Raw genomic sequence first — 20,082 nt, forward strand, 5'->3', positions numbered from 1 at the left:
CAATACGCACATACTCAGCGACCGAAGTTGGTGAAAGGTTCACTGAAGAGCGGCACATACCCAGTGCATTTGTGGCACAGCCTGCTAATGCATGAGGTTGCTGTCCTTGAGGAATCTTTGTGATGTTGGTTCGATTCTGCTCAGCATAGGAGAAATTTAAGAAATCCTTTTCGTGATTGTAAAGTGACACATTCCCAGTGTGACATACCTAGTTACCCAAGTTGGCGTCAAAGATGTTCATTGAAGAGAGAGGCACACCACCTACTGGCAAATACCCAGTGCTCCAACTAAGCTTCAAAGAGTTTGAACCTACCCAGTTCTGCATCTACAGTGACCCATGTTGGCGTGGAAGAGGTTCGTTGAAGAGCGGTACATATCTACCTACACAATGCCACATGCTCAGTGACCCAAGTTGGTCCGACGGTTGGTTTCGAACCCTGTTAACTCGGCACAGCAGCCCAATGCGCTACCCATTCGACCACGGACTACCCAGTGACTCAAGTAGGTGAGGAAACACACACACAGGTAGCCCCTGGAAAGTGCATCAAGTACCCTAAGAATACTTAATGCATTCAAAAGTATTTTTTTAAATTGTATAATGGGTGACACACACCTTCGAAGGCCTCTGAAAGCATGATGGGGTCTACACTAGAGAGAACCTACCAGGCAAGAGATTGCTGCGGTGGGACGACCGGCGATGATGATGGCTGGTGAAGTCTGTGCGTGCCGAGCCACTCTGGTTCTCCTGCACCAGCCGTGGGGCCAGGTCGGGGCTCGAGGGCCGACTTGGGCTGGACACTGCCGCCATGGCTGCCTCCTCGTCATCATCCTCACCCTCCTGAGAGGACCCATCCGCTGCACAACAACCACACAGCTCTGCTTACAGAACCACACAATGCACCTCTGCACACAAATATACGGCATTCACCTTAAGTGCCATCACCAAACTCCTGCAACCATCAGTCAGGTTGGCTGATGACAAGTCCCCTTGTAAACACATTGGCTCCAGTCTGACGCTTCCCTTATTTGACCAATGTTGATTGGTGTTTAGTGTTTAAGCACATCACTACCATAACAAATTACTGTAAGCTTCAGCTTATTCACTTCCCTTTAGTTTGGGCACATCGGAAAGTTCTAGCCAGTGACAATGCATTTCTATGGGCTGAGCATTTTGTTAATGCAAAGCATGGCACACATCAAATAATTCAAACACCTGGTAATTCGAATGCGCCAGCATTTGCGACGGTTAATTCGAATGTACCATACTCTGGCAATAATCTCAGCAGCGCGTCAAATCACATGCCGGCGCCTCTGACCAGCACTGCTCCAACCCGGCCATAGAGCAAAAGCTTAGGAGAGACCCCTTAACGCAGCGTGCGAAGAAAAAAAAACACTGAAAATTTCACCCTCTCTCAAATGGCAAGGTCGCCATTTCTGCATCGCGCCGAAACACGCGTGTACATCCCAACGTCACAGCCACACGGTGGAAATGGCAGTGAACCCCTCTTTCTGCTTCCTCTATTATCTGGTCATGAAATCGAGGGTTCGACGGAAGCCCGTCTGGTCGGGATGAAACATGAAGCAACAAAACGACAGACACCGACCAAAATAAAAGCTAAAAATAATAAAAACTGAGTAAAAGACGTTTCGGCTTCGCTACGGTAGCCTTGTTCACAATGGGGTGAAGGAAAATTCGTTGCAGCTTATGTACTCTTGAGCACGTGACGCAAACAGCGTGTGTACGACTGGGGGAGGGTTCCCTCACTTCGATTGAGCGTGTGACGTGTTTTTTGTATCTCCAACGACTCTAGATAGAGACGTGATTTCAAGTTTCTTTCTTGGCCGATAATTCTTGACTTTTCCCAGTCAATCTTGTGGCCTGTTGCATCCGTATGTTCGGCAAGGGCATTCGAAACTATTCGTTTCTTCTCGACATCGTTCTGATGCTGCCGCAGTCTCTGTTTGAAGTTGCCCGATTCACCGATGTACGCGTAGTCGCAATCTGCGCAGGGTATCTTGTAGACCACGCCAGGAAACGATTCACTCGGAAGCTTGTCCTTACCGCCCACGAGTGCGTGCCTCAGCTTACACACAGGCACGTGTGCAACCTCAACGTCATAAGTGCGCAGCACACGAGACAAGGCCTCGCTTATCCCAGGAACGTAGGGTATGGCAGCACGTTTTCTTGGTCGGGGATTAGCCGGTCGGACGGAATCAGATAGGCGGTGTTCCACAGCATTCAAAAATGAAGTGGGATAGCCGCTTGCCGAGAGATCGCCACGCACGTGGTCCAAGTCTGTGGTACGGCCTTCTGCTTCGGTGCAAATGCGGTTCGCACGGTTGAACAGGGAGGCAACAACCGACCTTTTGTGAGCGTCCGGATGAACGGAATGAAAGTTTGGGTAGCAGCCAGTGTGAGTTTCCTTTCGGTATACGCTAAACGAAAGCGCTCCATCGCATCTGCTGACAAGCACGTCCAAAAATGGTCGACTATTGTCGACCTCCGTTTCTAATGTGAATTGGATGGCCTTTTCCCGACTGTTTAGGTGCGCAGTGAACGAAGTCAAAGCGCTGCGCCGAATCACGCAGAAACAGTCGTCCACATAGCGCAGAAAAACTCTTGGCCTGGGACTGAAGGAAGCGAGCGCACGATTTTCCAGCCATTCCATCGTCAGATTGGCCGCAGTCACTGAGACGGAGGCACCCATTGCCGTACCGTGGACTTGCCTGTAGAAGACCTTGTCGAAGCAGAAGTACGTGTTTCCAAGGCAAAAGCAGAGGAGCCTCTTGAGGTCAGGCACGTCAACGGGCCAAGACAGAGAGACTGTTGCTACAGGCGAGAATACTTGACTGACGGGACACTATCAGAAAACTTGAAAACGAGGCCTTTTTTGCGCGCCGCATGGAGGACCGCTGCCCGGACCATTTTGCAAGCATCCAGTTACACGCCAATTTTCAAGCCAATGTACGCGCCCGTCAGTTCGAGTTGGTGCATAGTGTCAAGCTTGACAGACTTTCGGATACTGCCAGGCCATACCGACCGCGCAGCCGAAGAACTACGGTGTACAACCTTTCCTCGCACAGAGTCGACCCTGCCGAGGCTTCCGTCTTGGAGCTAGCTCTGAATTTCAATGTTGCACCTGCCCTGGACGTCAGAAAGGTTGTATGTGCGGTGGAGTGCGCGGTTAACCAAGTTGACCCGCCCCGCCGTGACGAGGCTCGCACCCGCGCTATTGGTATCCTTTCTGGGCTGCACCGGCGAAAGTTCGTTTCCCCTCTTTCTGCTGAGGAACGAAAGGCTGTCAAGCGACTTCAGAAAAACACTGGAATCGTGATTCTTGCCGCTGACAAGGGGAATGCAACGGTACTAATTGACACGGCTGTCTACGAAAGCAAGATATTGGCTCTGCTTGACGACCAGGACACTTACGTCTGGCTCACTCGGGACCCGACCTTGAAGGTACAGAGGGACTTTCAGGCTCTCCTGGCAGACCTGTTTCGCTTCGTAGCTCCTGAGCACAAGTCTCTGCATTATAAGCTTCTCTGTCATAACGGTGCTGCACCTGCGCTTTATGGCTTGCCGAAAGTTCACAAGCCTAATGTCCCCCTACGTCCAACCGTTGACTACACCCACTCCCCTCTCTACAAATTATCCGGATACCTGCACCAGATCCTGTCTCCACTCGTCGGAAAGGGCTCCACGCATGTGAGCAACTCCTGCGACTTTATTGAAAAAGTTTGTGATGTGACACTAGACGACGACGAGGTGATGGTTTCTTTCGACGTGGTGTCGCTGTTTACCTCAATTCCGACTGACATGGCTGTGGAAGCATGCACTTCTGCTTTAGAATCTGACAGGACTTTGCCAGACAGGTCGCCCGTTGACATGCCTGACCTCAAGAGGCTCCTCTGCTTTTGCCTTGGAAACACGTACTTCTGCTTCGACAAGGTCTTCTACAGGCAAGTCCACGGTACGGCAATGGGTGCCTCCGTCTCAGTGACTGCGGCCAATCTGACGATGGAATGGCTGGAAAATCGTGCGCTCGCTTCCTTCAGTCCCAGGCCAAGAGTTTTTCTGCGCTATGTGGACGACTGTTTCTGCGTGATTCGGCGCAGCGCTTTGACTTCATTCACTGCGCACCTAAACAGTCAGGAAAAGGCCATCCAATTCACAGTAGAAACAGAGGTCGACAATAGTCGACCATTTTTGGACGTGCTTGTCAGCAGATGCGATGGAGCGCTTTCGTTTAGCGTACACCGAAAGGAAACTCACACTGGCCCGCTACCTAAACTTTCATTCCGTTCATCCAGACACTCACAAAAGGTCGGTTGTTGCCTCCCTGTTCAACCGTACGAACCGCATTTGCACCGAAGCAGAAGGCCGTACCACAGACTTGGACCACGTGCGTGGCGATCTCTCGGCAAGCGGCTATCCCACTTCCTTTTTTGAATGCTGTGGAACACCGCCTATCTGATTCCGTCCGACCGGCTAATCCCCGACCAAGAAAACGTGCTGCCATACCCTACATTCCTGAGATAAGCGAGGCCTTGTCTCGTGTGCTGCGCACTTATGACGTTGAGGTTGCACACGTGCCTGTGTGTAAGCTGAGGCACGCACTCGTGGGCGGTAAGGACAAGCTTCCGAGAGAATCGTTTCCTGGCGTGGTCTACAAGATACCCTGCGCAGATTGCGACTACGCGTACATCGGTGAATCGGGCAACTTCAAACAGAGACTGCGGCAGCATCAGAACGATGTCGAGAAGAAACGAATAGTTTCGAATGCCCTTGCCGAACATACGGATGCAACAGGCCACAAGATTGACTGGGAAAAGTCAAGAATTATCGGCCAAGAAAGAAACTTGAAATCACGTCTCTATCTAGAGTCGTTGGAGATACAAAAAACACGTCACACGCTCAATCGAAGTGAGGGAACCCTCCCCCAGTCGTACACACGCTGTTTGCGTCACGTGCTCAAGAGTACATAAGCTGCAACGAATTTTCCTTCACCCCATTGTGAACAAGGCTTCCGTAGTGAAGCCGAAACGTCTTTTACTCAGTTTTTATTATTTTTAGCTTTTATTTTGGTCGGTGTCTGTCGTTTTGTTGCTTCATTATCTGGTCATGCGTCGACCTTGAACGCTGCGGTTTCGGCGCAGAGGGAAGCAGCGGCAGAGGCCCAGTCCGGCCAACGCTCACTCCCCGATAATGACAAAAAACGAAACTTCAGGGAGCAGGCTAAGCTGGCGCAAAGGTCGGCAGGAACAGTGGCGCCGGCACAGCGGCGGGCGCACGCAGAGGCAGTCAAAGGTGAGGGAGCTACGAGGAAGGGCGAGGGAAGCCACTGAAGCGGCAGAGTCGCCGAGGCCGAATCCGCTTGCCTGCCGCCCTCCCACACTTTCGATGGTCTCCGCACGCGCTCGTTGCTGTGCCGGTGCCGCCGGCCCTGCTGGCTTGGCGCCAGCTTAGCTCGCTTTCTAAAGTTTCGTTTTCTGCCGTCATCGGGGATCGAGAGTTGGCCGGCGTGGGCAGTTTCGTGGTCCTCGCTCACTGTGTGCTTGCACATCGCTAAATTTCACAATTTGCACTGTTCGTACATCATGCTATGGGGCACGAATACTTCGAGAATAAGTCCTCCTTTTAACACGAATTTCTTTTCATTCGAAAAAATTTTCGGGCCCCTTCAAGTTCGAACTATCGAGATTCCACTGTAGTTATAGCCGATCCCGCGGTATGGAAGCATTGCAGTAAGCCGCTTATTTTACCATAGAACACACACAAAAGTTGACAGTGCATCAGCTGCTCATTGTTACAGTGAAATTCCCATAATTCGAAATCTCTTAGTTCGAACTGACGGACAACTTGAACTGGTATGTTGGTCCCGGCAAAGTCCCAAGTATTTGAATAGAAAAAAAGACCAGTGAATTCAAACTCCAAAAACCGGGCAACGGATATTTCAAACAATATTTCTCCCTCCCATGGACACCTTTTGGCCAAACCCGAGCCAAAGGCGAAAGTGCGATGCATCCCTAGCTACCGTAATGTTGCATGTCCATAAAAATGACAAGAAAATATGCGCAGGGAGCTGAAGCCAAACCAGCAGAATGGCCCTCCATCCTGCTTATAAAGAGCAGTAAGGAGCTCCCCCAGCACGCACTTGGGCTGGTATTTTGTAGCGATGCGTTATGCTTTATTCAACACTAGTCTTATCATCCACCGCTCACGGCCAGCTGATCCCGTTGATAATGTGAGCGGACCGTCACTCTCACCACTGACCAAGCGCGAAAAGGCATTAGCATCGGAAAGGCATCGCTACAAAATACCAGACTTGGTCATGTTACCCAACGCCCACCTATGCCCCCCACCACTCTGTAGCGCGTTTGATCACGTGACCTCCAACATTGGGCACGCCGGAGAACAGCGCACATCAAGTCACCCTCGCGCGCTTTGCCTTGCACCCACAGCTAACGGCACGTGAGGCACGATTTTATCACACTCAGACTTTGTGCAGAACCTAGGCTTCTTCTAGGTCGCATGCTGATGGAGGAAAGAGACTTTTTCAATGCGAGCCCAGGGATGGTTTTGGTTCTGTGCACCGTACTGAGGTGGAAAGGGGGCGAAGGCACAATTGATCGGGCACTATATTCAAAGGGATTCTCCTTAGTTCGAACACTGTTTTATTCCAATCAATTTCCAATCCCCTCGGAGTTCGAAGTAATGCAATTTCAATATAGTATGTCTGACATACTGTTAAAACCAGTCTCGTTATAAATGGATTCGACTGTATATGCCTGCACTAGACAATGCTTCGGTTTTCACTTCCGGAGGTAGGCAGGGCCAGACACAGGTGGTTACCTCTGAAAGTGAATGTCAAAATAATGGTGCGCTCTGTGTACGCCTCTAAATGAGTGCACTCCAAATTATATGTAAACCCCATGTCATGTTTACCTTCTTTCATTTTCCTATGTTTGTAAACCCCCTATCCCCCCCCCCCCCCCCCACTGTAATGGTGATAGGCGCTGTGGGTATACGAGGCGAATGTAGTCACATGCTGTGATGAAGTAGTCTCGTACAGCACTGTAAAACTCTTGCTGCTCCTTCGGCTTGAGAGCACTATGCAGTGGAACCTCGATTATACGTCCCCCGGTTATGCGACGACCCGCATTTTATGATGAATTGGTTTGGTCCCAGCAAAACCCCCATATAAATAATGTATTAATTACCTCAATTATACGACATAATTTTGCGCCGACCCGCCTTGTACTCTCTGGTACTGTTCATGGCAAAAAAAAAAAAAGTTCTAAGCAGACGCAGGCTGGCACGTAAGCTGCAGGCGGCTGACAGTGGGTGTGCAATACCGTATTTACCCAACTATAATGCGACCACGATTGTAACGCAAGGGGCAACTTTCCAGTCACGTGAAATAAACAAACTAAAACCGCGAATGTAATGCGAAATTAACGGAAAAAGAAATGGTACCTTTATTCAAGGAATCGCAATTTGGAAACATTCTCTTCCCTCATCATCGTCTGAAGAGGAGACGAAGCTTTCCTTGGGCCGTCTTCTCGGACGATCACTGTTGCGAAATTTTGCGTTACTCGGCACAGAAAGCGTCCCCGACAAGTGTTTCTGGCGCTGTCCTAAGCTCGCAATCAGCGCCAAGTCAGCAGTATACTTCGAGGGTGCCGGTACACTGTAGTGCCGGTACGAGCTGAGTCTGGGGAAAACGAAACTATCTGCAAAAGTGATCGCCCGAGAATTGTCATCTGCCGTGCCGTCGAGTTGTTTGAGATTTAAGTACAGTAAAACCTCGATAATTCGAACTCGGTTAATTCGAAATTTCGGTTAATTTGAAGAATTTGAGCGGTCCCGTCATTCTCAATACAAATTCTACCGGATAATTTGAATGGCCCGCGCGGCTCTATTCGGATAATTCGAAGTTTCCGGCTAGTAGCAACGTGCGGCGGTTAGGTTAGGGCGCTCCGTACAGTCGCCAACCGATTTTCAGAGCTCGTGGGGACTGAACAATAGTCCGGAAAACTCGTTCGGCCGAAAAAAAAAGTTATTAGTGCGGCTTAAAAAAAAATCTCTAATAATGCCCTGCCTCATACTACGCTTGGAGGGGATCGACTTGCTTGGATTTGCGCAGCAATGACATCGTCTCCGTGTACAGTCGACACGAACGTCACCGCGTTGGCGATCTCCGCCAACGGAGTTCGCCATGGAGATCCAAGAAACGAGCTTCGCACCGCTTAGCTCTCGCGAAGGTACAGGAGATAGCGCCGATCACCGAGACATGGGTCTCCGAGACACCTGCTCAGTGTACATGCCACGTTCAAAATAGGAACCGAAACTTGAGGGGAAAAAAAAAAAACTCACTGAATTAACACGCGTGGTGTCAGCGCGCACGAGCGAGCGCGGCCGCCGCAGCCCGCAGCGAGCGAAGGTTCATGCGGTCATCGCTTCAACAACTGAACAGCGCATACAAAAGGTCAGAGCCGTCTGGAGATCGCTTTCAAGATACGGTGCGCGCGAGAAACCGCTCCGGCGCTAAGTAGTCAGTTGTTAGAAGAGTAGAAGTCGCCCCCCCCCCCCCCCCTTTCCTCCTTCTCATACCCCCACGGCCTTTCGCACGAGGGAGGAAGTCGCGTTTACGCTCCGCCGTGCGTTCGCTCTCCATGAAAGCGCGCGTCCCCCGCGCGCTGTCACTCGCACATACGGCGGGCGCGCGGCGATGATTTTATCGCCTTTGGACTTTGTATGGATCCTCAGGGCGGCGACGCCGACGGTGAAAATCCGCTTGAAGTGTCCATATAATTGCTGTCGCAATAAAAAAAAAAAACATCCCACAATAAATGGTTACGATAGTGCTGAGCGCATATACTAAGAAAAAAGAAAAAGTGCAGTACTCTGAAGCGTTTTGTCAGCCAAGGAAGAGCGGGCATGGCCTCCGAGACTGGAGGATTGCGCGAGCTCTCTATTGATAGCGCGCGTTCCAATCTTGGAGGCTATACAGTGAGCCACTGGAATTCAAGCCAGTGCAAAATCCAACATGGCGGCCTCCTAGATTGGGTAGCGCGGCTCGGAAAGAGCGATTTAGTCCGCAAAATCGAACTTTGGGGTCTCAATTCGTCCGAAAAATTGGGTGCGAAAATGCATGAACTCAATGGGAACCCTGATGGTGCATTTTTGAAGTCCGGAATATCCAGCAAGTCCAAATTTCTGGAGTCAAGCACCACCACGCCCGCTTTCGCGGCAGTTATCGATTCCGTGAACATCGTCCGCAACTTTGTTGAGTGCAGTGCGGGTGATATTTGTATGCTATGTTTTTTGAGCCAGCTGGAGAGCATGGCACTAGGGGCGGCGAACCAGCGCGCCAAGTAATCCTGCATCGGTGATTACTTTAAGTAATTTTTCTCGGACATGGAAAATAAAGGTGATTTCTTTTTGCGGCAAGTTCTTGCTTGTTTTCTTTTTTTTATTATTCATTTCGGTTAATTCGAAAATACGCTTAATTCGAAGAATTTTCGCGGTCCGGCGACCTTCGAATTATCGAGGTTTTACTGTACTTCATAAAAGAGAGCACAATCATTTCATTCGGGGTCAGTACCAGGCCTCGAAATTTCCAGTGGGCCTGCCACTGCAGCGGGGGGCCCCCCACCCCGCCATCCGCAAATCGTCGACTCCTTGACGTCGATACACCGAGCCGCAGCAGACAGTTCCAGCTCCACGGCCATCAAAATTACTCGTCTCTCGAAGCGACCGTCATACCGAATGCGCTGCGTCGCCATAACGTTGTGAATGAATAGAGTCGAACCGCAAAAGGCCGTAGGGTATAACAGCACCGTAACTAGTGACAAGCACAGCGAAAACAGCGTCGATTCCAACCAAAAACAAGTTCTGACTTCGGTCGACTTGTCCATGGATTAAATCGAGATGTAAAGTTACAGGTTGCCAACGTAACGCTAAAAATCGCGGGATTTAGAATATTTGTTTTAAAATGGTAAATATTGCCATTATTCAAATGTAACGCGAGGATCGAGTTCAGGTAATGAAAATTATGAAAAGAAAAAGCTCGCATTACAATCGAATAAATACAGTAATTTTTTAATAACTTAATCTACCTTCCTTGGAAGCAGTGCAGTTTCGTGCCGCGAGTTTATTCAGGCGGTCTATACCCATTTTTTGGGCAAGACTGAGCATCACTGCCGATATTCTTAGTTTTTCGATTATGCAACGCCCGGATTGCTTTATTTACTCGATTCTAACACGCCCTCGATAGTAAACGCGCACCCGTTTTCCGTGACCAAAAGACAGAAAAAAAAAACTTTACAGTACCGCGCACCTCATGCTTTCATACAGAAATAAAACTCTCTCATTTGGAAAAAAGAAAAAAAAGAAAACATTTACTCCCAATGCACTAAAGTCGCAATGAATTTTTTTTTTTTATGTCGCAGTTTTGCCCTAAAGGCAAAGCATCGATTGTGATAGCAAATTAGTAGACAGCTATATGAAGTAACGATAATACTTTATATCGGCTGTATAAACTTATAAACATTCGCTTACTAATTAAATTAACAAGCATGGTGTCACGCACGCACAAGCAAGCATGAACACATCTCGCTCGATGACCGCGGAAACTGCGGAAACTCGCTGTCTAAACGCTGGAGTGATGAAGTGTGGCAGCAACGGCTAGCGAATTGACCTTCGCGCTAGCACGCCTCTTGCTTCAACGCGAACGATAAGCGGCGAAAACACAGCACGTATGGACTCCCCGTCGCAGATCGCTTCCAAGATAGGGCCGAGGCGATCGTATCGCCGAAGTGAATCGTCGCAGAATACGTCCTGCTTCGAGCCACTGAAACCCTTCCACGTTGCTTTGCTGGCGAAAATCCTCTCCTGTTTGCGCCAGTCCTGCACGCAGGTTTCGGTTTCTCCGAACTTCCGTGACGCGGCCCGATTTCCCTCCGTTCCGCTCACATGATCACTTTCCTTTTAAAGGGCCCCTAAACCACCCAGAGGTAGAAATTTAGTTGTGGTGTTGCAGTTGTGCACGAGTCTACAACGAACATGTAGCCGCGAGAATTTTTCGAAATGGTGCCGTAATAGCGGAGTTACATGCGTTCACACGGCCCTCGCTCGTTTCGCTCTTTCCTTCGCTACTCTCCACGTCGGCTAGCCTCTCCTCCTCGCCGAGTGCTCCTCCAAATGTCCCATGACATACGTCATTGCCAATGCGCTGTCCATTTCCAGTCAAGGCACGTCCACACTATCGATAAATATACCAACGGCAAGCCGGCCTCCAGTGCCGTAGAACATCTGCCGCGCGAGAGGTGTCCAAAGTAGACAGCAGTTCGGCCGGCGCACCACTCACAGCACAATCAACGGGCCAATAGACGAATGCGAGTGATTTGGCACTTGCGTTGCGGGCTGTAATTACCGATTCGCAAGGGCGCACAAGCGATCAACACGGTGACGAGGAAGAGCAGCTAGCAGACAAACTGGAAGTCGTAGGTCCTTGTTCGACCAATGGGCGTCGTAACCGCTGTTGACATCACCAGGTGCACTCTGCTGACATCGTGATGACCGCTGGGGATACCAGAAAGGCCAGGAGAGGAGGACGGAATTGTTTTTTTAAATTTATGGCGCGCCCGCGGCGGGTAGCGCTGCAGCGTTTGGCATCGTTGATCGTGACGGCATTTTGAACTCGATGCGCGTTTACTTAAAATGTTAAAAAAATATCTGAGGTGGTTAAATGCGGCACCATGATGAACTCGGCACTTCCTGCTGATAGAGCAAATGCCGAAAACGGCAAGACAGAGGGTAAAGCCTAAGCACACGTACTACAGCACATGGAGGAAGCTATGGCAGCTAGGCTCAAAGCGTGTACAAGGCGGCCATTTTGAAATGCCGATGGCGATATGGTAACACAGATTTAGGGTCGTACTCGATCCTAACGCGCACGCGATTTTGGGACCCGTTTTATAGGAAAAAAAGCGCGCGTTAGATTTGAATAAATACTGTATATGACAGTTTTGCATGGTCCTCTCAAAGTCGTATAATCGGGGTTCCACTGTACTTTCCACAACACTATGTGCGATGGACTTCCAAATGGATTGAATTGGGTTGGATTCTTTTTGCCGTGGCCAGACAAAGTGCACGACGCAGATAGGAAAGGGCCCCACCTGCAATATCTGGGAGATTTTCCTGTCAACCGTACAACTGGAAGAAATGGTCAAAATCGGGGAGACTTGGCAGGTATGTAAAAGTGATGCAGTACACACAGACTACAGAATAAACTAGGATGCTTTCTATGCGAAAGCGATATAAAGCCAGCTGAGAATAACATTGTTGGCCAAGTTTTATGCATTAGCTTTCAGTGCAACAAGGACAACGGCCAGGCAGTGCACTACTTCAAACAGTCTGCTCTGTGTAAATTTTTTGTTGTGCTAAAAGTTCACACAAGCAAATAAAGCATAGGGGCAACTAACCGTGTTTGTAATGCAAGTAATGCGAACAAGCATGGCAAACTTACTCACCGAGGACAAGCAGTGAGTGGGAGCGCTCGAAGTGCTGCCGCAAAGCTGTGCGAGAGGAGAACCGGCGGGAGCAGCTCCCCACGGGGCATCCATACACCAACCGCTGCTGCTTTGGCTGCTGCAGTGGTGGATCTGCACTGCTGCCCTGGGCATGCTTCTTCAGGTGCACGTAGAGGCTTGACTTGGCCGCAAACCGTGATGAACATCCTGCATATGAGCCCCCCTCGTCAGAGCCAGAAAAATCGCTTGAACGCATGCTGCCAAATAATCGTCAATCTCGTCAGGGTCGAAAGTCAACTGTACCATGGCAAAAATCAGAGGCCATCTATTACCCTACAACAAATATGTGATGAGGTTAATGTAGACTCACTCGGGCGGACCCGTAAGCCTGAGTGAGCAGAAAGTGCCACAGGTGTATTTAGGTAAACACTCCCGTGGGTGTACCACTATGAGGCATGTGGCTCGAGAGCCAGAGAAGCAACGCTGATGAGGGATGCTCCACTGTGACCACTCGTAGTTCTTTAACATGCACCCAAAAGGTGCTTACACGAGCAGTCCACACCAGCCAGAATGTGGCTGGGCATTGAACCTGTGGCCTCGTACTCGGCGCCACAGCCATAGGGCAGTACATACTAGTCCCAGTCACATGAAACTGGTGTGCCCCCACATCTTAGCATTGACAGCTACTTTGTAGTCTTCACTTGCAGTCCTGTTCCAATCCTGACGTAGACTACAAAGAGAGCCTCATGGATGCAGCATCAAAGTCTGAAACAATAAAGACTACTTTGCTGTCTAGTGAGCAGACTATATTTGATTATTTCTACGAGGAGCTGCGGGATGGAGTAGAATCAAGCGAGCACAGTTTACCAGATTTATAATTGTGGTGAAGGCCGGTAGACACTGCGCCGGGGCATCGAGCCTTAAAGGGACTCTGAAACGATTTTGACACTTGCGTACAAACATATGAGTCAGTAGGGTAAGCCTCTCTGATGATCAAGAGACATATTTAAAACAAAGAAAGTGTTTTGATCTATTTAGTAATGTTTTTCTTTATTTTCTTTATTATTTTTAAATTTCGCACAGACACTATTCCATTTACTTTAGCATCAAAATTTGGACATCCAGAGGGGGGGGGGGGGGGGGTGCAACCATGTCACAATACGCCTTCTTAGATGTCAAGTTAGACACCACTGCTTGCCAGAATGAATCGACAGAGGGTCACACACACACACACAGCATAGACATGTCAGCCCTGCTCCTCTGGAACAGGCAGCCAGAAATGCCTGTAAGCTAGACAGTGGAGGGTTAAGGCACCATGCATCAATCAATGACACAAATGTGATACAACGCTTTCATGTGACCGCCTATACTGTGCAGAAGAATGCATTTCTTCTCTAATGAACTGCGAGTTGAACGCATCTCACCTGGATGTGTGCAGGCAAAAGGGCGGCCGCCGGAGTGGACAACCGAGTGACCGCGCAGGTGCTCTGGCCGCATGAACGCCTTGCCGCAGCCGAGCTCGGGGCACACATAGCGCCGGTCCCCGGTGTGCTTGCGCATGTGTCGCGTCAGCTTGCTGGCACTGGCAAAGGTCCAGGAGCATGCCTGCACAGCAGGCAACAGACACTTGTGCACAACAGCACTCGTGGCAACAATGCAGGAGACACATGGCCAAAAAGTGGCTGCTCAGACTGTTGAAAACTGTTGCTTCAAAAGGTCACATTGCACCCATAAACTGCAGAATATGTCTTCTGCTAAAGTCCATGCAGCCAAAACACAAAAAAAAAGGCATCACAGTCAAGATACTACTGTCTTGGCTGGCCATTATGTACTTTGGTCCAGTTTTCCAAGCGAGAATTTTAAACTATTAGTACTTCTTTTCTTGCCTCACACAAGCTTGCGGAAGCTGGGCACACAACTGGCCCATGTGTTTCAGTGCTTAACCTTGCACAATATTCACCAACATTTCTGATCACCTACTGCATTCATTTTGGTTTTTTTGTTACAGAATTTAGTATCTTGAAATGTCATTAGTGTTGATGCTTGTTGTTTTAAGCTGCTAGAGTCAAACTGTCATATGTCATCCAGCCAAACCGCAGCGGAAAATGACATCCCACACATGGTTCTTCTACTATCTCCCCACATTGTATCACTGTCAGTTAGCCTGCTAAACACTTTCCAGCCCCAATACATGTTGGTCCTGAACAAGTTTTTCTGCAAGCCTCTCCCCTTTCTTGGGAGCCTGTCTGCCATGACAAGTGGCTAATAAAGTAAAAGCTCGTTAATTTGACTTTTGCTAATCCAAAAAATTGGATAATTCGGACTTGTCCTCTGGTCGGCAGGCTGTATGCATTATTAGCGTCCAACCGAAATGCGGTGGAGTTGGCATCTCCATGGTCATCAGGGAAAACCATATGGGAACAACAGGAACGCCGGAATGCTTCATTTGCCCCGTGTCTTTAGAACTGCATAGTCCCCATCTATCATGATCGCGTCGATAGTGCTTTCGTTCACAGCAGTTGCAGCAAACAGCACTGCTTTGACATGAATCTGCTGCCTGCCTTCAGAAATGCATGGTCGCCATCCATGATCGCATTTAAGCAGTAGTTTCGTTTTCACTCGGTGCACATTGACCACATGCCCTCAGAAATGCGTAAAAAATTACCATTCTCGGGTTTTACAAGCCAAACCAGAATCTGATGACGAGGCACGCTGTAGTTCATTTTGACCACCCTAAGGTGCACCCAATGCGTGGGATTCGATCCCGCAACCTCGTGCTTAGCTGTGTAACGCCACTGAGCAATGCGTCTCAGAAATGCATGGTTGCCATCCATGACTGCATCAATAGCAACCTTGGTTTCATCCACAGCAGCTGCGGCAAACAGTACTATAGTTCCCTTTTGGCTTGGTGCAATGCACATGCAATCTCACAAACACGGCGGAAGCTGTCGAGGATCAAGAGTGATTATAGTGCGGCCCGCATGCTGGCATTAAACTCGCTGGCTACATCCCAATAGACGGACGCTCTGTTGACAACCAGCTCACTGGTGAAGAAATCATTGGGATGTACACGCGGCATTGAAAAGCATGTCTCGGATGAAGATGCAGGTCTTGCGCTGTACTGTGAAGGAAGCCCGAGGCCTTCGCTGCTGCGTGCACTAACCTACCATGAGATGACAAGAATTGCAGCTTCTGCACTGCTTTTGCGCTAAACAGAAACAGAATTAGTTTATTCATTTAGCAAGTAAATGCTTGCTGATTTAGTAAGCATTTCTTTATTGTTCCCTTGATTCCCTTAATAATTCAACATTCGGTTAATTCAGACATTTTTTTCTGTCTCGTGAAATCCAGAGTAATCAGGTTTTACTGTATATGTGGCCCCCACCAGAAAAGCATTTGGAGCATTGCTCCCCCAACCCCCCCCCCCCCCCCCCAAAAGAAAAACATTGTTACTGAGGAAGTACCCTGCAGAACGATGGATGCAAGTTGGTAAACTTGCATCATGAGCGCAAAGGATGCAAAGGACTCTTGTCCTGTTCTCCTCTTCGTGTTGTGACTTTAACAGTATCGCCCCTATTCATACGTTACGCTCTATCGCACAAGTCGTTTGCAGCCCTGCCAAAGGTACGAGGTGCACACAGCTAATATGCAGAGCCGAATATCGTTCCAGGCATAACTGTCTGATTATTGGCAGGATTAGAGTGTTTTGTTTTTGCTCGATACATGATACATTACAGCAAAACGTAATGTTAGGATCCTGTGCATGCACTTTGTATACCGCGAATGGTGGTGAGCAGACGACGCGGCATGGATGAACGCATCTCACGGGGCATTCTGCCTTCCTATTGGCTAAGGAGTCCTGCAGTTTCCACAGTGCTGCACACGACTTGTGAGATGAAGCATTCCAGGTTCACCGACAAAAAGGCAAGAAAATTTAGCTTTTTTTAACTACATGCTCCATAGGGGTGTGTGAAAATTTGAAAATTTTAATATTAGCCACGATTATATTTTTGTATTTGTATTCAATTCGCAACAGGTATTGGAAAATTTTTGAATATTCGATAGGATACAAATATTCAAAACAAATTGAATATATTGCTGGCTGTGCGACAGAAAACAGGGTTCTTAGCGTTTGTTTCTATGTAATCTAGCAATATTGTCCGATTTTGTGCTGAATTTTGTGGTAATTTCGTGCTACTGGCAAAACTTTGCCTGTAAAGCACACTTAGCCACTGGACGTCTCTCAGCTTTGAGGGAAAGCCAGCCTTGTTTGTGGACAACAGCAAGGATGCACTCTTTTGCACCCCCAATCCTGAGCTTGACAGCAAATGGGCTGAGTGACACAAGGTCAAATTCCTTTTAGGTTGTGAGCACAGGTTGGCGAGAACGGACAGCTAGTGGGAATTACTCAATTTTCCAAGTTAACATGAGTCAAATACACAATCTTTTAGTATAATGACTTATTAGTCTAATTTTCTACCATTTACAATGTGATTGCGATGTTCCAACATGTCAAAATAACCAAACTTGTTAATAAATGCATGCACATATCATTATTCAAAGATGGAAAATGTCGGCTACACCTGATGAAACAAAAGCAGCAGCACTCACGGGGCACGCATAGGGCCGCTCGCCGGTGTGCTGCCTCAAGTGCAGCCGCAACTTGCAGGCACGCCCAAATGCACGCCCACACTCTGGACAGCACAGCTCCTCGGGCCGGTGCTGGTGAACGCGCAGGTGCGAGGCCAATGTGTTAGACGAGTAGTATGCCTTGCCACAGCCCGCTTGCGGACATCTGCATGAATCACGGCCACAACCTGACAACACAGCTCCCATTCGCTCGTGCCAAAAAACATGCCGCCAATGGAATCAATTGCCTGCCAAATGAGTAAACCGCAGACCACTCCTGCAAAGCGCTAGCTCGCATTACATCATGTACCTTGTTTTTTATCCAGGTTGATTTATACTTACCTTGATATAAGTATGCATGCTTCAATGCTTGATTCCATAACAATGTTTGCAGTACATTTGTTCTTATTGTGCATTTCTGCACTATCGCCATGTTTCATATTTGCTTTTCTTAATATTGCAGCTACCTATTTTCCGCTTTTGTTGCTAGAGGTGTTCTTGTCTGTTCTATTGGTGCATTTTGTAACTTCATTATTCTAGCCACTTCCCTCCAAAATGGTTCATTAAGAAGACCTGAGGGTGATCGCAAATACACCCACCAACCACTCATTCAAACTTGATGCTTAAAGGTCCAAATAATTGGCCTATCTTTCCAGAAGTGTAAATGAGAACTGGACCCCTTTTCAAACATAAAATTATTGAACTAACAAATAAATACATCCCATCATGAAGTTTACGAAAGATTAATCAGAAACCCTGGTTCACAAAGACACTAAAAAGGCTCGAAAACAAGAAAAAACACGCATTTCGTACAGCTAAATGCCACGCAAACCCCCCGCATGGAAAAAGTATTGTGAAGCTGAGAACACATACTTGGCCGCGATTGGAAGTGCTAAGCGCTCATTTTACGAAGTAGTGCTACTAAAAATGATAGTCGATAACCCCAAGAAATTCTGGAAGGTGATAAACCCGAAGCACGCGCTATCATCCTCACTAACAATACTGGTGAAATCATGGCTGATACCGACTGTGCAGACACCTTTAACACCAAATTTTCATCAGTTTTTACTGCCGAATCTGAAGCACCATGTTTTACATTACCACTTATTATTACTACCGCCATGGAAGCCATAACGTTCAGCAGTAGTGGAATTTCATGCATAATAGATAAACTAAAAAATTCATGTGCCGCCGACATAGATAACATCGATTCAAAAATTTCGAAAAACGCTAACCTAGCCTGTTCCAGTATTTTCTGTTTATTGTTTTTCACAATCACACTCCGAAGGAACCATTCGAGACGACTGGAAAGTGGGGAAGGTCGTTCCCGTGCACAAAACAGGCAATACTGATTCACCTCTTAATTATCGGCCCATTTCATTAACAAGTATTCCCTGCAAAATCATGGAACATGTCATTTACTCCCAAATCATGCAATTCTTAGATTCCAATAACTTCTTCCATTCGTCACAGCATGGTTTTTGTAAAGGTTTTTCGTGCGAGACTCAACTAGCCATTTTTTTACATGACATTCACTCCAACCTTGATATTAATCTACAAACTGATGCCATCTTCCTAGACTTCACTAAAGCGTTCGATAAAGTACCTCACCAACGCTTGCTTCTTAAACTTTCCCAGTTGGACCTACATCCAAACATCATCGTGTGGATTAACGAATTCCTCACGCATCGCTTTCAGTCTGTCTTCATTAGTAACCAATCCTCCAACCTGCTCCCAGTCACCTCTGGCGTCCCACAAGGTTCTGTCCTCGGTCCCTTGTTATTCTTCATTTACGTTAACGAATTACCCCAGCGCGTATCTTGTCATATCCGCTTGTTCACTGATGATTGCGTTATTTATCGTTCAGTAACTAGCCCTTCTGACCAAGAATCCCTTCAGGCAAACCTAAACCACGTGCTAAACTGGTGTTCGCAGTGGATGATGACACTCAACCCTAACAAATGCAAGTACATGTCCTTTCACCGCTGTCGCAACCCTTTTGTTTTTGAATATACCGTTTCTAACTCCCCTGTTGACCTCGTCCAGTCTTACAAATACTTAGGTATCACCATTTCTGATTATTTATCTTGGCGTCTGCACGTGACTAACCTGACATCATCAGCAAATAATACACTAGGTTTCTTAAAACGTCACCTGCTGAAAGCCCCTCAACATGTCAGACTACAAGCATACATCTCCCTCATCAGAACTAGACTGGAATACGCATCGGCCATCTGGAACCCTCATCAAGCATATTTAACAAATGCCATCAAAGCTGTACAAAACCAGGCTACCAGATTTATTCACTCTTCATACTCATACGACGTTAGCATAGCATCTCTCAAATCGCAATCAGGTTTGTGTAATCTTTCTGCTTGCCATCGCATTGCCAGTTTTGTTTTGGATCACAAGTTCTTTTATTCGCCCCTAAGACAAGAACCATACATCTGCGCGCCCCCACCACGCAGATCCCATTGCATCGGTCACCCTCTTTAAGTTTTGTGTCCACGAGCCCGTACTTAGTTACTAACTTCATGAACAGCAACTGACTAGAACGGCCTTCCCCACCATATCGCTGCCATAACCTGTCCATCAACATTTTCGACTTCTGCAAATGCCTCCATTTTGTACAGCCCACCGCTTATGTAACACCCCAAAAGGGGTCTTTAAAGGAAAACAAAGTGATGTGAATTGAGTGATGAGTCTGAAATATCGTATTCGCCAGAAAATAATTGCCTTAATCCCACAAGTGGCCAAAAAAGGTGTGCTATACTTTCAAATGATCAGTTCCAAATACAGTCTAATCTCGATAATTCGAACTTGAAGGGGCCCGAAAATTTGTTCGAATTAACGGAAGGACGTATTTTTGTAGTATTCGAGCACCATAGCAAGATGAACGAACGGTGCGAGGTGTGA

The 20,082-nt window shown here is 47.9% G+C and overlaps 1 protein-coding gene across 1 annotated transcript in view; it reads right to left on the reverse strand.

Annotated features, from left to right (window-relative positions):
* LOC119437579 (zinc finger protein ZXDC) overlaps positions 1-20,082 on the reverse strand; it is a 67,103-nt gene that overhangs the window by 14,266 nt on the left and 32,755 nt on the right. Inside the window, exons 6-9 of the mRNA XM_049660728.1 lie at positions 17,149-17,332; positions 13,962-14,142; positions 12,538-12,744; positions 664-855 (exon numbers count right to left, since the gene is read on the reverse strand). Of these exons, the coding sequence (XP_049516685.1) occupies positions 664-855; positions 12,538-12,744; positions 13,962-14,142; positions 17,149-17,332 (764 nt within the window). The remainder of the gene's footprint in view (positions 1-663; positions 856-12,537; positions 12,745-13,961; positions 14,143-17,148; positions 17,333-20,082) is intronic.

The sequence above is a fragment of the Dermacentor silvarum genome, chromosome 1, assembly GCF_013339745.2.
Source record: "Dermacentor silvarum isolate Dsil-2018 chromosome 1, BIME_Dsil_1.4, whole genome shotgun sequence".
In the NCBI taxonomy this organism is placed as follows: Eukaryota; Metazoa; Arthropoda; class Arachnida; order Ixodida; family Ixodidae; genus Dermacentor; species Dermacentor silvarum.